Genomic DNA, 15,883 nt, shown 5'->3' on the forward strand with positions numbered 1-15,883 from the left:
CCCCCTCCAAGGAGGCGGGCCCCAACGGACGCCCCGCCCCTTGTTAAAGGAATGCGCGCCACCCGACGCCACTGGATAGACCCCTTAAAGGACCCCCATCCATTTTCCAAATCCCCTGGGACCCTTTTGTCCACCCCATCCCTGACCCCGCCCTGGACGGTTTTTCTTTTCCTCTTTCTTTTCAATCATTCATTAAAGGGCCAAGACACTAAAGCCCCAACCCAGGAGGTTTTCACCCCACTCCATCGCAGGGAGAACTGAGGTCACCCCGCTCTTGCGGGCCGGCCTGGCTCCAGACGTCTACGTTCGTCCCACTAATGGTCTGGTCCCTCCGGCCACAGGGCGGATGGGAAGACTTCGATCCTGTCCAGGACGCGCCTCCGCCAAGGCCGGGTCCATTAGTGCCCCTACCGCATCCTGCCTCCCTCCCTAAAGTCTACGCCGGGAAACTGAGGACGGGCTGTCCTTGGGGCGTCAGGCCCAGGCCTTTACTCGGCTCCCGTACAGTTCGAGCTTGCACCTGCCCATTTCCCAGTCTCATCCATTAAGGCCCAATCAGGTTTAATAGTTTGCATAGACCCTAGTATTCCTACTCCACCACTCCCCTGCTCCTCGAACCCTTGGGCTTGGAAGTCTGTCACCTCTCTCATAAAAGTCAGTTCACACACTGTTAATGCCTTTGAGGCACTGGGATGAAAGGGGCGAGATCCAAGGAGCAACCTCCCCCAACTCCCATCCTCTCCTGCCTTTGGTAGTTTCTCTTTGGTTACAGAGGTGACAGTCGCCCTGCTGGGGCTGAGGGCTTTGGACCCCCTGGGACAAGTCAGGCTCTGAGCCCCGTCTTCCAGGACACACGAAATACAACACGGCTAGGATAGATAGCTCCAGTAACCCACACTGGGACAGACGGCTCTGCGGGGACCTGGCCCCACCTGCTGGTGGCTTCCGAGTTAGAAAACTTCAAATTGCAAAATAGACGGGCTCCAGAGATTAGATGGAGAAGGAAACGGCAACCCACTCCAGTACTCTTGCCTGGGAAATCCCATGGACAGGGGAGCCTGGCAGGCTACAGTCCATAGGGTCACAAAGAGTCGGACACGACTGAGTTATTGAGCATGCATACCAGAGGTTAGAGGGTCAGATCGAGTCAGAAACTCAGCCTGGGGTCTGGAACTCAGCGGCTCAGCCTGGGAGTTAGGGTCTCAACTGAAATTGGGGTTCATCCCAGGTGGGCACCACAATTGGGATGGGACCTGACTAGGATCGGAGGTTTAGGAGAGGGGTGAGCCACTAGTCGAAGGCCTGGGACTCAAACGAAGGTCCACAGGTCTGTCCTAATCTGAGGTCAGGGCTCAGTCTTTATCTGAGATCTGTCTAGGTGTAAATTCAGCCAGAGATTAAGGCTCAGTAGAGTTGACTCATTGGAAAAGACTCTGATGCTGGGAGGGATTGGGGGCAGGAGGAGAAGGGGACGACTGAGGATGAGATGGCTGGATGGCATCACCGACTCGATGGACGCAAGTTTGAGTAAACTCCGGGAGTTGGTGGTGGACAGGGAGGCCTGGCGTGCTGCGATTCATAGGGTTGCAAAGACTCGGACACGACTGAGCGACTGAACTGAACTGATAGGCTGAGAGTAGAAGGGGAAGGGAGAGCTGCGTTTCAGCTGAGGTCAGGACTCAGCTGCAGGTAGGCGCTCAGCCTGGTGTTGGGGTTCAGCCTGAATCAAGATTGTCCTGGATTCTGGGGATGGGACTCCATCCAGTGGCCTCACTCCAGGATATAAGTGTCCGCCTAAGCCTGGTAACTCAGTCTGGGATCATAGGTCATTCCAGGGTCATGATTTAGCTTGGGGCCAGGTTTTGGCCTCTCGGTGGATCTGCAAGATTAGGAAAACGAGACAGACTTTAGCAAATGCAAGTGTTTACCAAAAGCCTGAGCTTTGGCAGGGAGCCACATCCCCAGGGGAAAAAGGGGAAGTCTGTCCTTAGGGATATTGGGAGATGTAGTTTATTGTATGCCCCCATTGAGTTGTTTGCTGCCCCACCCCCTCCAACCTTGCGTTGTGGGTAATGTAGTTCTGAACGGATCTGTCAGTTAAGAGTGGGTGGAGGAATTCCTCTTCAGGGAAGGATATCAGATCCATCACAATTGGTTAGATGAGCTTTCCATCAACCTACATCCGGGACAATCTTTCTAGTGATTGGTGGGTGTGAAGGCGGGGTTAAGCAATATTAGCATTCCCATTCGGGACTGGTGCTGTCCATTTGGTGTTTTACAGGGGCGGGCGCGAGAGGAGGCAATCGGTGATTGGCTGGGAGGGCTCAAAAAGCAGAAGGGTCGGCCCCCACCGTGCGGCGATTGGTTCACCGGTAGGCGGGCCTGGGGGCGTCAGAGGGGGTGTCAAGGGAGGCGGTGGCTCCAGAGATGGCAGTGAGCGAGAGGAGGGGGCTCGGCCGTGGGAGCCCCGCGGAATGGGGACCGTGGCTACTTCTGCTGCTGCTGTTAGGCGGTTCCTCTGGACGCATTCACCGGCTGACGCTGACGGTGAGTCCCGCCGCGTGGCGGTCTGGGGTGCGGGGCGCAGCTTTGGCCCGGAAAAGCCCCTAGCTTGGAGTGGTCTCGTCCTATCTCCCCCGCTCCTTATGCGGGATGGAGAGGTCCAGCGCCCCCTGCTTCAGGCCAGGAGTGGTCTCGCCAGAGGAGCCCTCTCAGTGGTTCTTTTGAAGATGCCTGGCCTGCTGCGTTGGGGTCGTCCCTTGCCCACAGCGGGTGGGGCTTCACCTCTGGGGACCCAGGACTCTGAGGCCTTTAAATTCTTGGGATCGCTTTGGGGCTGCTAGGGACCCTTGACGCCGCCCAGGGAAGTCCCTGGGGGTTCTAGAATGAGAGTACTAATTGGGATCTTGGGGACTCAGTTGGAACCTAAAAATTTTCCTAGAAGTGAGGACCAGGGTCCCCAAGATGCGTAATCCTGCTTTACGGGTGATGCCCACCTCGTAGGGAGAATTCCACGTATCCCAGACCTTCTCTTCCTGGACTCTCCGAATGGTGGCCAGAGGATCCCGAACCATTCTGTGCTTACCTGGAATTGGTCTGGGGTCATGGCCTACAGGGGTGGCCCTCTCTTCCTCTCCCGTCACCCTTTGAACCTGTCCTAAATACAGAGATACCGGGAGGGGGCCGAAGCCCTTGGCGGAATCTCGTGCCAGAGCCCTGGGGCTGGGCTGGTGGGAAGTCTGAACTGTCTCTGTTTCCTTGGTCTCCGGCAGGGGGAGAAGCGAGCAGATATCCAACTGAACAGCTTTGGTTTCTACACCAACGGCTCCCTGGAGGTGAATCTGAGCCTCCTGAGGCTAGGCCGCCAGGATACAGAAGAGAAGGCCCCGCTGGTGAGGGGCTTTGGGAAATTTGCTGGAGGAGGGAGAGGTGCACAAGTTTCTGAGCCCAGCCACCCCCCCACCCCCCCCACCCCCCCCCAGTTCTGGATTCACATCGTAGCTCTGCCTCACCCTTGTGATCGTGGGCCAGTCCTTTGGTCTCTCCTGAGTTTTTATTTGCTTATCTGTAACTGAGGAATATTTGCTTATCTGTAACTGAGGAGAAGGCAATGGCAACCCACTCCAGTACTCTTGCCTGGAAAACCCCATGGACGGAGGAGCCTGGTAGGCTTCAGTCCATGGGGTCGCTGAGTCGGACACGACTGAGCGACTTCACTTTCTCTTTTCACTTTCATGCGTTAGAGAAGGAAATGGCAACCCACTCCAGTGTTCTTGCCTGGAGAATCCCAGGGACGGGGGGAGGCGGGGCTGGTAGGCTGCCATATATGGGGTCACACAGAGTCGGACACAACTGACATGACTTAGCAGCAACTGAGGAATACTTTCTCAGGCTATATAGGAAGCTGGTGAGAGGGGAGCCTACCAGTGAACGGGACAGCCCCAGTTCCTGCAGTCAAAATAAGAGGCTAGTGTTATTGAACCCCCGCTGGGTACCCATGTACTGCAAATCAATTTCCATGAGTCTGTTCTGTCATAGCCACCTTTCAGGATCCCTGTGATAATATTACACCTGTAAACCAAATTTTACAGGTGTTTGTACAGACTCAGAGGTATGTGGCTTACTCAGAGTCCCAGAGCTTGGATGTAGATCCAAGTGTGTTGGATTCCAGAGCCCAAGGCAGGAAGCCGTAAACATTCTACTTATTTTTTACATCATCATTTTAAATTGGGGGTGGGGGGGAGAGGAACCAGCGAAGGTCTCCTGGAGGAAATGACATCCTAGTCGAGTGGTTAGGAGTTAAAGGAAGAGGATTGGGGTGCTGGGGGCAAGTAGGCAAAGTCAGTGAATGCAGGATCTCCCCCTTAGTAGGTATTAAGGAAGTTCGAGGTTATGTGTCTGTTGCCACTGATAGAGGTCCTTGCTGGCATCCCCCACCTCACAGTCTCTTTTCTTTCCACTTGCCAGGTGGGGTTCAGTCTGACCCGGGTGAGATCTGGCAGCATTCGCTCCTACTCAGTGAGTGGTAGGGATGAAAGTGGGGAGAGGACGGTGGAGGGGCAGAGGCAGAGGAAGGGGAGGGTTGTCTGTTGGCCTCTGAAACTCAGAGGCCCCTGTCCTCTCCCAGAGAGGAAGGGAGAAACTCACCCTTGCCCCGGGGAAGGAGGAGAGGATGGGGAGGGAGGCAGGGTGGGCCTGGACCAGTGGGTGGGGGTAACCAAAGCTCCCTACTGCCCACCCTCCAGAATCGGGACTCCCATGAGTGTCCTCTCCGGAAAAACAGTAGCAGCCTCCTGGTTCTCTTCCTCATCAACACCAAGGATCTGGAGTGAGTATGGGGGCTACTCTAAAGATCCATCACTGGGGTGTCCCTCGTAATACCCATGTGAGCTGATCAGGTGGAATGAGAACCAGCCAGAAACAACCTTATGCCTTTGGAGAAAGCCACTCGCTTTTGTTGTTGTTGTTAAATTTTAGTTATTTATTTTTGGCTGCACTGGGTCTTTGTTGCTGCACATAGGCTTTCTCTACTGGTGGCGAGCAGAAGCTACTTTCTCTCTACTTAAGATGCTCTGGCTTCTGATTCCTATGGCATCTCTTATTGCGGAGCACGGGCTCTAGGGCATTCGGGCTTCAGTAGGTTCGGCAGGTGAGCTCTAGAACGCAGGCTCAGTGGTTGTGGCGCATGGGCTTAGATGTTCCGTGGCATAGGGGATCCTCCCAGACCAGGGATTGAATCCATCTCCCCTGCATTTGGCAGGTGGATTCTTTACCACTGAGCCACCAGGGCAGCCCTCCCTGGTGGTACAGCGGATAAAAATCCACCTACCAATGAAGGAGAGGCAGATTCGATCTCTGGATCAGGAAGATCCCCTGGAGTAGGAAATGGCAACCTGCTCCAGTATTCTTGCCTGGAGAATCCCACGGACAGAGGAACCTGGAGGGCTACATTTCCATAGGGTCCCAAAGAGTTGGACAGAACTGAAGCGACTTAGCATGCACACATGACCAGGGAAGCCTGACAGCATTTTCTTACTAAATAAGGTGTATTTCAGTAGAATGAGTGACTTGGTATCATGGGAAGTGACAGATAATCCCTGGTGCTAGCAACACAGGGATGTGGCAGCCATCTCGATTGGATGGTGGCCAAATGCTGCCACTTGATGACCACTGTTAGAGCCCCCCGAGAGAGGAGACCCTGAGGACCTGAGTGGCCATTGAGTCCCTCAGCACAGCTGGTGTTCCTGACCTCGGGCTTCAGCCTCCCCACATCATCCCCAGGGTCCAGGTACGAAAGTATGGGGAGCAGAAAAAGCTATTCATCTCTGCTGGGCTCCTCCCGGAATCACCCTCCAAACCAGGGCTCCCGAAGTCAGAGCACATGGTCACCCCCAAGGTGGACCACGGTGAGTCGGGCTGGGAGGAGTGGGTGGGCAGGGGTGCTCCATACATCCCCCCATCGTTCTGCTGTCTGTCCATCTCTGATCTCACCTGTGTTTCACCAGCAGGGACCACTGCTGCACCTGACAAGGCCAAGTCAAAACCCACAGGGTTACAAGGGGACCGGCAGGTACGGGAAGCCAGGGCAGGAGGGAGGAAGGCCCCGCCCCCATAGGGGCAACTGATGCTCCATCGAGTTACTCTGTCCCCCGCAGGGTGTCAGTGGGAAGGACCAGGAGCTGGTGTTGGGCCTGGGCCACCTCAACAACTCCTATAATTTCAGTGTGAGTATCTGGGAGTGCCTGCAGCCCCTCCCCTCCACAAAGTGGAGACGCCCCCAAGTTGAGGTCCCCTCTCCCCTCTGTCCGCCCGCCTCTCAGTTCCATGTAGTGATTGGCTCTAGGGCCGAGGAAGGCCAGTACAACCTCAACTTCCACAACTGTGACAACTCGGTGCCAGGCCGGGAGCAGCCATTTGACATCACGGTGAGTGGAGGGGAGGGCAGTGGGACCATGGAGCCCTCACTGCGGGCCAGGTACCGTGTGTGCCTCAGGGAGACGGGAAATCTGAGGATCAGAAATGAGAGAACGGAACCTGGACACTCACACTCAGGGCCCAGCGTGTCTGGAGCTAGCCTGCAACCCCCTGTCCCCCACTGCTTCCTCCCCAGGTAATGATCCGGGAGAAGAACCCCGAGGGCTACCTGTCAGCGGCGGAAATCCCTCTTTTCAAGCTGTACATGGTCATGTCCGCATGCTTCCTGGGCGCCGGCATCTTCTGGGTGTCCATCCTCTGCAAGAACACGTAATGCCCTTGATCCTGGGGGTCCTCCACCTCCTGTCTCCCCACTTTCCCATCCCTGCCCCAAACCAATGCCCTCTCTCTTCTGTCCCTCATCTCTCCTCCCCCTCCAGGTACAACGTCTTCAAGATCCACTGGCTCATGGCAGCCCTGACTTTCACCAAGAGCGTCTCTCTCCTCTTCCACAGTGTGAGAGTCTGGGGCCAGGAACAGCGTGGGGTGGGCTGGAGTCTCTGGGGCCAGGAAAAAGCCCCTACAAGCCACTCCCCAAATCTCTGCAGACCCTGGGCTGGAGAGTTCCATATGTCCATCCGAGTGTCCATCCATTTTATCACTGTAGCCAGCTTTCCATCCAGCCCTTCTGTCCAGCTGTGATAGCCCACCTTTCAGTCTGACTATTTGTGGGTCCAGCTGTGACTATCAACCAGGCCGATTATCTAACTGTCCATCCGTCCGACTGTGACCTTCCCTCCATTGTCGAGGGTGTGACTGTCTCTTTCTCTGTCCACGCGCCATCCTGATTGGAACCGTCTGTTCCTGTCCCCTTCCTGGCCATCCATCCATCAGTGATTGTGCATGTTCCCAAACCACCATCCATCCACCCTCCCCATTCCCCTGTCCATCTGTCTGACTGTCAATCCATCCACCCACCTCCAGATCAACTACTACTTCATCAACAGCCAGGGCCACCCCATCGAAGGCCTCGCTGTCATGCACTACATCACGCATCTGTGAGTGCCCCTTTCTGCTGGGCAAGGTGGTGGGGAGGCAGACAGAGGAGGGCTGGGCCCCCAGGGTCTCACCACACCTCCTACCTCCCTCCGCCAGGCTGAAAGGTGCCCTCCTCTTCATCACCATTGCCTTGATCGGCTCCGGCTGGGCCTTCGTCAAGTATGTGCTGTCAGACAAGGAGAAGAAGATCTTTGGGATAGTGATCCCACTGCAGGTGCCTAGGGAGGTCCCAGGGGCGGGGCTGGTGGGCGTGGCTACACACGCCCAGTCCCCCGCCCACCTGCCCCGCCCCCTGCCCCGCAGGTCCTGGCCAACGTGGCCTACATTGTCATGGAGTCCCGCGAGGAGGGTGCCAGCGACTACGGTATCTGGAAGGAGATCCTCTTCCTGGTGGATCTCATCTGCTGTGGCACCATCCTGTTCCCCGTGGTCTGGTGAGGACCCCCACTAGGCCCCTCCCGCTGTGGGCACGGGCAGGGGCAGTACTGACTGCCCCCTGTGTCCCTCCCTCCGTCCCAGGTCCATCCGGCATCTCCAGGACGCGTCTGGCACTGATGGGAAGGGTGAGGCTGTGCCTGGGGCCCTTGGCTGGCTGCTGGCCCCTCTTGCTGACCCCTGGATGCTCCTCCCATCCCTCCTCTGACTGCCTCTCCTCCCACTTACCTTCCCTTGCACATCCCTCTCCACACTCTGCACCCAAATGTCCTCTCCTCCACCCCTGACCCCTTCGTCCTGCCCCCAGAGTCCTTCCCTTGACCCCCACTCTCTGTGCCCACCGTTCAGTGGCAGTGAACCTGGCCAAGCTGAAGCTGTTCCGGCATTACTATGTCATGGTAGGAACCCTCTGCTCACTCGGGAAGTTTGGGAGGCGGTGGTGGAGCGGGGGCGAGGGGGCAGACGACAGCCAGCTCATTAGCAAGCACACCCCCCTAACGCCTCCATCTGCAGTCCCTTGGAGCCCGGCCCCCCTGGCCCCCACCCCAGGCATCCCCAGCGGTGCCGGTGGTCTCATCCCCCGTTGACCTCTCACCCCTACGCCCCTGCAGGTCATCTGCTACATTTACTTCACACGGATCATTGCCATCTTGCTGCGGGCGGTCGTGCCCTTCCAGTGGCAGTGGCTGTACCAGGTGAGCACTGAGGCCCCAGGAGGGGCGGAGGGTGAGCCAGACGATAGCGGTGGAGGCAGGGGGAGTGTGCCTGACACTCCCACTGCACCCTCTCGACCCCTGAGGGGATGAGACCACCGGGACCCCTGGGGATGCCTAGGGTGGGGGCCGGGGAATTATCGGTGGAGGGCAGGGGGGCCGGGCTTCAAGGGACTGCAGATGGAGGGGTTAGGGTGGGTGTACGTACTAAGGAACGGGCTGTCGTCCGTTCCCCCCACCCACCCCCCACCTCCGCCTCCCAAACTTCCCAGCTCTTGGTGGAGGGCTCCACTCTCGCCTTCTTCGTGCTCACGGGCTACAAGTTCCAACCCGCAAGGGATAACCCGTACCTGCAGCTACCCCAAGAGGATGAGGAGGGCATGCAGATAGAGCAAGTGTGAGCCCTAGGGCTGGTGTGGGTGGGGCTTTGGCAGCGAGGGGGCGGGGCCTGGGGCGGGGCCAGGAGGCTCTGGGGTGGGTGTGCTGGGACTGAGTGGGTGGGCCTAGGCAGTGGGGAGGAAGGAGGGGGGGGGCCAGTCTCAGCACGGGTGGGTGGGATCTGGGCGAGGCCAGGAGGCTCGGGGTGGGCGTGGTGAGCTTCGAGGGTGAGACTTGGCTCCCCTCAACTCCTGGACCACCTCCTTACTCTCTGCCTGTAGAATGACCGATTCTGGGTTCCGGGAAGGCCTGTCCAAAGTCAACAAAACAGCCAGCGGGCGGGAGCTGTTGTGATCAGGTCTCCACCTCAAACAGTCCTACGTCCTTCTTCCTCCTCGTCTCTTCAGACATTCCCTGCTCCGGCTTCTCCCAAAGACAGTGAGGGGAGGAGGGGGCCGGTGCTCACAGGGCACCCAGCATCCTGGGACCAGAGTTCCTAGAGCCCGTTCAGAAGACGACAGACAGCCTCCATCCCCCACAGATGTTGAGCACCATGGCCCCACCCGGGACCACCCCCCCACTTGCAGCTGTACAATAATGACCCATCTGTTTTGTTACGCTGGTCTCTTGCCTTTTGGGGGGTTGGAGAGCGCATGCAGAGGCTGTTTGGAATTTAGAGACCCCTGGTGGGGATAGGAGCGGGGGTTGAGGTTGCAGTACCCATTACTTAACACGTTCAGTAAGTATCAATTGAGCCACCACTGCATGCCTGCCCCACACAGGACACAGCAGTGACTACAGTCCATCCCAAATCCCAACACTTAAGTGCCTGCTTCCAGCACAGGGTCCTGACCCAGCCTGGGGAGTCAGAGGTGAGCAGAGAGAGAGAAGAAAGGGATGCACAGGCCCAGATGAGGGGACCGCCTGTGCAAAGGCTGGAGGGGAGGAAAAAATGGTTGATTGGATGACCACAAGTGGCTCAGTGTCATATCTTTTTGCCTTTTCATACTGTAAAACATTTCTCTCACAATGGAAACAGTGAGAGACTTTATATTTGGGGGCTCCAAAATCACTGCAGATGATGACTGCAGCCATGAAATTAAAAGAAGCTTGCTCCTTGGTAGAAAAGCTATGATCTAGAGAGCATATTAAAAAGCAGAGCCATTACTTTGCCCACAAAGGTCCATCTAGTCAAAGCTATGGTTTTTCCAGTAGTCATATATGGATGTGAGAGTTGGACTAGAAAGAAAGCTGAGCGCTGAATAATTGATGCTTTTGAACTGTGGTGTTGGAGGAGACTCTTGCAAGTCCCTTGGACTGCAAGGAGATCCAACCAGTCCATCCTAAAGGAAATCAGACCTGAATATTCATTGGAAGGACTGATGCTGAAGCTGAAGCTCCAATACTTTGGCCAACTGATTCGAAGAACTGACTCATTGGAAAAAACCCTGATGCTGTGAAAGATTGAAGGCAGGAGAAAAGGGGTGAGATGGTTGGATGGCATCACTGACTGGATGGACATGAGTTTGAGAAAGCTCGGGGAGTTGATGATGGACAGGGGAGCCTAGCACGCTGCAGTCCATAGGGTTGCAAAGAGTCGGATACGACAGCTTCTGAACTGAACTGAAATGAGGTGGCTCAGGCTGAGTGCTGTGTGCCACATCTTAGCTAAAGCCTGGGGTCTTTAGAAAAGCTTATGAAGCACAGAAAGACTGTTTAACTTGCCCAAGGTAACACAGCAAAATGTTGGAAGGCTCAAGACTCAAAACATCAGCAGTCTGGTTCCAGAGCTGCCCTTTACCATGGTATGCACTGCCCGCTCTGCACCCAGACTTGCCCCCAAGCCTCTTGATCTTGCCCGCATTTGCTGTGCAGCCTGTTAAGTAGCTTAACCTGTTTCCTTTCATGTAAAATGGGGACCCCAGAGAGCTGAGTATCACACATCATGATGGGAATCTGGCTCAGCACAGTGCCCTGCAACACAGCCTGACCATTTGTGAATTTCCCCCAACCTCCAGGAGTGCAGATTAGAGGTGCACCTGTGCACACATCTGTGCACACACCTGTGGGCAGGTGCCCGTGATGCATTTTGCTCCGCCCCACTTCGCCCTTCATCTAGAGCACTCAGAACCTCTTCTGGACCCTTGAGAAATATTCCTTGGTGGGGACTGCAGGCATGGATGGGCCAGGGGGAGGCAATCAGGCTGGGGTCAAGGCTATCTGCAAGCGGAAACAGGTCCAGCTAGGGAGGGCCCAGATGAATATATATAGCCCAGCCAGACAAAGAAGGAAGTGGGAAGGCATTGCAGGCTGAGGAAATTCTGCAGCAAGGCGATGCCCAGAACAGTTTGCAAGTTCCTCTACAGGTCTGGCAGGGGTCGGGGTGAGGGCAAGAGCAACTGGCAGAAGCCTAAAGGCAGGCAGACATTCTTGGACTTTATGCTGGGGCCCACGGGAGCCAAGAAGAGTTTAAAGCAATGAGGGACTTGGTTGTCCAGGGATGATGTTTTATTCGTCGTGTGTGTTAGGGCATATGGCTCTCCCAAGTTGTCCCCTCCCTAATCCCCACAGCCTGGGACTATGTCCCCTTACATGACAAGAGGCACTTTCCATGTGTGATTCAATTAAGCATGTTAGAATGAGGAATGATTCTGGATTGTTCAGATGGATGCATTGTCATTACAAGAGTCCTTTTAAGAGGGGGGCACTTCGCAGGTGGATCAGATGGTCAAGAATCTGCCTGCAATATAGGAGACCCAGGTACGATTCCTGGGTCAGGAAGAACCCCTGGAGAAGGGAATGGCAACCTGCTCCAGTATTCTTGCCTGGAGAGTCCCATGGACTGAGGAGCCTGGTGGGCTATAGTCCATGGGGTCGCAAAGAAATGGACACGATTCAGTGACTAAAACTAGGAGGGTCAGGATCAGAGAATGAGATGTGATGGTGAAAATGATGTGGGTTTTTTTGTTTGGTTGAGTTTTGGTTTGGTTTTTGGCTGTGTCAGGTCTTAGTTGCTGCGCACAGAATCTTCAATTTTTGTTGCAGCATGTGGGATCTTTAGTTATGGCACTCAGTATCTTTTATTTGCTCCCTGTGGGATCTAGTTCCCCAACCAGAGATGGAACTCGGGCCCCCTGCATTCAGAGCGCAGAGTCTTAGCCAGTGGACTGAAGAGAAATCCCTAGAGTCATGCATTTTGAAGATGGAAGAAGCCATGAGCCAAGGAATGCAGGCAGCCCATAGAAGCCTGAATAGCCCTGATACAGATTCTCCTCTAGAACTTCCAGAAGAAACACAGCCCTTCTGACACCTCAATTTCAGACTTCAGCCCTCCAGAGCTGTAGGATAATAAACATATTGTTTCAAGCCACCAGAACTGTGATCATCAGAAACTCTGGAACCCACCTGCCTGCTTCAAATCTCAGCTGCTACCAGCTAGAGGCTCTTAACCAGGTGGCCAAAGCCCTGTTTCTTTATCTGTAAAATGGGGATAGTAATAGCACCTAACAGGCTTGCCCAGTGGCTCAGTGGTAAAGAATCCACCTGCCAATGTAGGAGACTTGAGTTCGATCCCTGGGTTGGGAAGATGCCCTGGAGAAGGAACTGGCAACCCACCCCAAAATTTTGCCTAAGAAATCCCACAGACAGAGGAGCTTGGTGAGCTCCAGCTCGTGGGGTCACAAAAGAGTCAGACACAACTGAGCGACGCAACAACAGTAGCACCTAAGGCATTCAGAATAAACAAGATGTGCAAAGTTAAGATGCATAAAGTCAATAAGATGCTGCCCCTGAGAGGTTCACAGTCATTAGCATGTATTCTGGTATTATGCATCATAATTTTGTAGAAGGAATGCAAAGGTGTGTTTTAGAAAAAAATCCCCAGGAACTTCCCTGGCGGTTCAGTGGTTAAGGCTCCACACTTGCAGTTTGAGGGGCGCAGGTTCAACCCCTGGTCAGAAAACTAAGATCCTACATGCTGCACCATGAGTCCAAAGCGGGGGAAAAATCCCCAGTTGCTGTGGACTAGATGACCTGGAAGAGGTGAGTTTACAGCAAGGAAGCCAGGGACCACAGGGGTGGAAAGAAGGATGGGTGGGGAGAGACAACCGAGGGGTCCCAGGGAGGATTATAGGGGATGAGGGAGAGGGAGGAAGAGGGAACTCTGGCTTGGAGGCCTGGAGTGGCTGTCACTGAAATAAGGCGAGAGAAAGGAGAAGCAGATGTTAGTAAAAATAAAAATACAGTTCAAGTACATCCTGCATGCACCAAGTGCTGGGTGCCTGTCTGACCACTAGCTTGCCTGATGATAGGTGCTGTCACCTCAAAACTCAGAGGGAGGTTCCGTAGCTGCGATGTCTAATTTAAAGATGAGGAACAGAGGCTGGGAGAAGGCAGAGCTGGAGTCAAAACTTCTGGCTTGGAATTCACTGGTGGTCCAGTGGTTAGGACTCCACTGTCACTGCTGATGGCCTGGGTTCAAACTCTGGTTTGGGAACTAAGATTCTTCAAGCTGAGTGGCACCGTTCAAGAAAAAAAGAAAAAAGAAAACACCCCTGGCCCCTGTATCCCCCAAGGTGGAGGGTTCCTGGTGTCTCTGCTTGCATATGCATGAGTAGGTAGGGGAAAGGAGCCAGAGGGCAAATGGATGGGTTCCATCAGGCCAAGGTTAGCCCAAGTTAATGAGTAACAAGTAGGGGAGAAGGGGGAGCCTAGGCTGCTGGTGGTGGAGGTGGAGGTGGAGACAGGCTCTGGGTCCTGGAGAGAAATTTCCAGAAAGCAGTGTAGCACCCATCCTGGAATGGGTGGGGGTGAAGAGAGGAAGATGGATGTCCGCTGCTCCCAGATGTGGCCACGCCTGTGTGGGGAAAGGGTGGGCTTGGGGAGATAACAGTACTAAGGCAAATGCAGAGAACTAAAGGGGAGAGGGGCACCTGGGCTCCCGTCACTCAGAAATCACGCCCATTTCTGCCCCCCTCCCCATTCTATTTGCACCCTAGCTAGGGTTGCCAGACAAAATACAGGATGCCCAGTTAAATCTGTATTTCAGATAAGTAACAAATATTTTGGGTTTCTCTGGTGGCTCAGTGGTAAAGAATCCACCTGCTAATCCAAAACAACTCGGGTTCAATCCCTGATCCAGGAAGATCCCCTGGAGAAGGAAACGGCAACTCACTCCAGAATTCTTGCCAGGGAAATCCCACGGACAGAGGGCCCTGGTGGGCTACAATCCATGGTGTTGCAAAAGAGTTGGGCACAACTTAGGAACTAAACAACAACAAGCAAACATACTCTGTTTGTGTAAGAGTCTCCTAGGGGGCGTCCCTGATGGTCCAGTGGTTAGGGCTCTGGGCTTCCAGTGCAGGGGGTCCTGGGTTTGTTCCCTGGTCGGGAAACTAAGATCCTGCAAGATGTATGGCATGGCCAAAAAAAAAAAAAAATCTCCTACATATTCCACTTAGAACCTGCCCAGGCAGCCTCGCTCCCCCTGGGTCCACACCCAGGAATGCCTCCTCTTTCTACCCTGCTGGCTTATCTTTCCCATCATCCTCCTCCCAAACTTCTGGATGCAAATATCCATTCCCCTGAAAAAGGCCTGGAAGAATTCCTCTTGTTTCCTTCCCTCCCAGGAGACCTTGGTTCACTTTCACTTCCATCCCTCTGGTCACCTCCTGGATGTCATGGGTAGGACCCTTCTCAGACCTCCATCCCTGTGGGCATGAATCTTCCCTCCAAGCCCAGGACTTCAAGGCATCTGTGTGTACTCAGTCGCTCAGTGTCCGGCTCTTTGTTACCCCGCGGACTATAGCCCACCAGGCTCCCCTGTCCATGGGATTCTCCAGGCAAGAATACTGGAGTGGGTAGCCATGCCCTCCTCCAGGGGATCTTCCCAACCCAGGAATCGAACTCGTGTCTCTCACAGAATCTGGGTTCTCTTAATTGTCAAAACAGCAGGAACTGGGACTTCCCTGGCGTTCCAGTGGTTAAGACTCTGTGCTTCAAATGCGGGGGGGGGGGGGGGGGGGGGGAGCAGTTTCGATCCTTGGTTGGGGGAGCTAAGATCCCACCTGCCTGCTGCACAGTGAGGCCAAAATAAAAAAATAAAAAACAAAGCAGCAGGAACTGCCATTACTGCCTTTGTTCAGATGGACTAACTGAGGCTCTGAGGGAGGGGCAGGCAACCCCACAGGGGAGAGCGAGGTCAGCAGGAATTCCTTCTCAAATTCTTGATTCCTTGACAAATCACAGAGCCCTAAGGCTTAAGTCTATAACGGAATCAGGAAACGGGGTGAATATTTTGGCGGGTGGACAGGGGAGAAAGATAAAGAAAGTATTGGGGAGTGGAGGATCCTAGCAGGTGGCCACATCCCAGTTCCAGAAGTTGAACCCCAGTTCTGTAGAGTAAGCAAGTGTTTGCCTCCCCCCCCTCCTCCTCCTCTTCCAAAGAAAAGGTGTCGCAATCAGATAAGACAGAGCCCAGGTTTGTTGTTTCTCCACGCCTCCCCCTACTGGGGGGAGGGACACAGGAGGCCTGGCCAGGGAAAGAGCGTGGATTACAGGAAATCAGAGTGAGGTCCCTGTTAACCCCTTCAAGGAGGCTTTGGAAAACAGCCCTCTGGGCTTCTGAATCCTCCATCTCTTCAGGGCTCTAGATCCCCCATCCTCCCTACACCTGGTTTCACATTCCCCCTATCCCCCAGAGTCTCAATTTACAAGCAAATTAAACTGACGCTGAGGCGAAAATCCAGTTTGGACGAAGTGCCCTTAAGTGGGGCGGTGGGCCAGGGGCAGGGGTTGGGGTACAGGCGGGGTGGGAATGAGGAAATTGGCAACTTTGTGCAAGACTGGTGAATATGCAAATCAATATAACTATGGAGGGGAATTTA

General features: G+C 54.6%; 1 protein-coding gene across 2 annotated transcripts; it reads left to right on the top strand.

Annotated features, from left to right (window-relative positions):
* The first annotated feature begins 2,405 nt into the window (after positions 1-2,405).
* On the top strand, positions 2,406-9,616 carry GPR108 (G protein-coupled receptor 108). 2 transcript variants are annotated; one of them, XM_024993995.2, is made up of 18 exons: positions 2,406-2,547; positions 3,273-3,392; positions 4,468-4,518; positions 4,746-4,828; positions 5,782-5,906; positions 6,009-6,070; positions 6,156-6,224; positions 6,321-6,425; positions 6,611-6,744; positions 6,855-6,930; positions 7,399-7,472; positions 7,570-7,687; positions 7,777-7,907; positions 7,993-8,036; positions 8,257-8,306; positions 8,520-8,603; positions 8,894-9,018; positions 9,281-9,616. In XM_024993995.2, the coding sequence occupies exons 1-18, from the start codon at positions 2,428-2,430 to the stop codon at positions 9,351-9,353; spliced, it is 1,644 nt and encodes a 547-aa protein (XP_024849763.1). In that variant the 5' UTR covers positions 2,406-2,427; the 3' UTR covers positions 9,354-9,616. The 2 variants fall into 2 exon arrangements, with proteins under 2 accessions (XP_024849763.1, NP_001068801.1); NM_001075333.1 differs by having other exon boundaries at positions 2,417-2,547; positions 6,006-6,070.
* Positions 9,617-15,883: the final 6,267 nt, after the last annotated feature.

The sequence above is a fragment of the Bos taurus genome, chromosome 7, assembly GCF_002263795.3.
Source record: "Bos taurus isolate L1 Dominette 01449 registration number 42190680 breed Hereford chromosome 7, ARS-UCD2.0, whole genome shotgun sequence".
Taxonomy (NCBI): Eukaryota; Metazoa; Chordata; class Mammalia; order Artiodactyla; family Bovidae; genus Bos; species Bos taurus.

Coding starts and splice junctions, on each gene's coding strand:
- GPR108 (NM_001075333.1), top strand. CDS start 2,428: ATGGCAGTGAGCGAGAGGAGGGGGCTCGGCCGTGGGAGCCCCGCGGAA. Junction 6,426..6,610: donor AGCAGCCATTTGACATCACG/GTGAGTGGAGGG, acceptor CTTCCTCCCCAG/GTAATGATCCGGGAGAAGAA. Junction 6,745..6,854: donor TCCATCCTCTGCAAGAACAC/GTAATGCCCTTG, acceptor CTCCCCCTCCAG/GTACAACGTCTTCAAGATCC.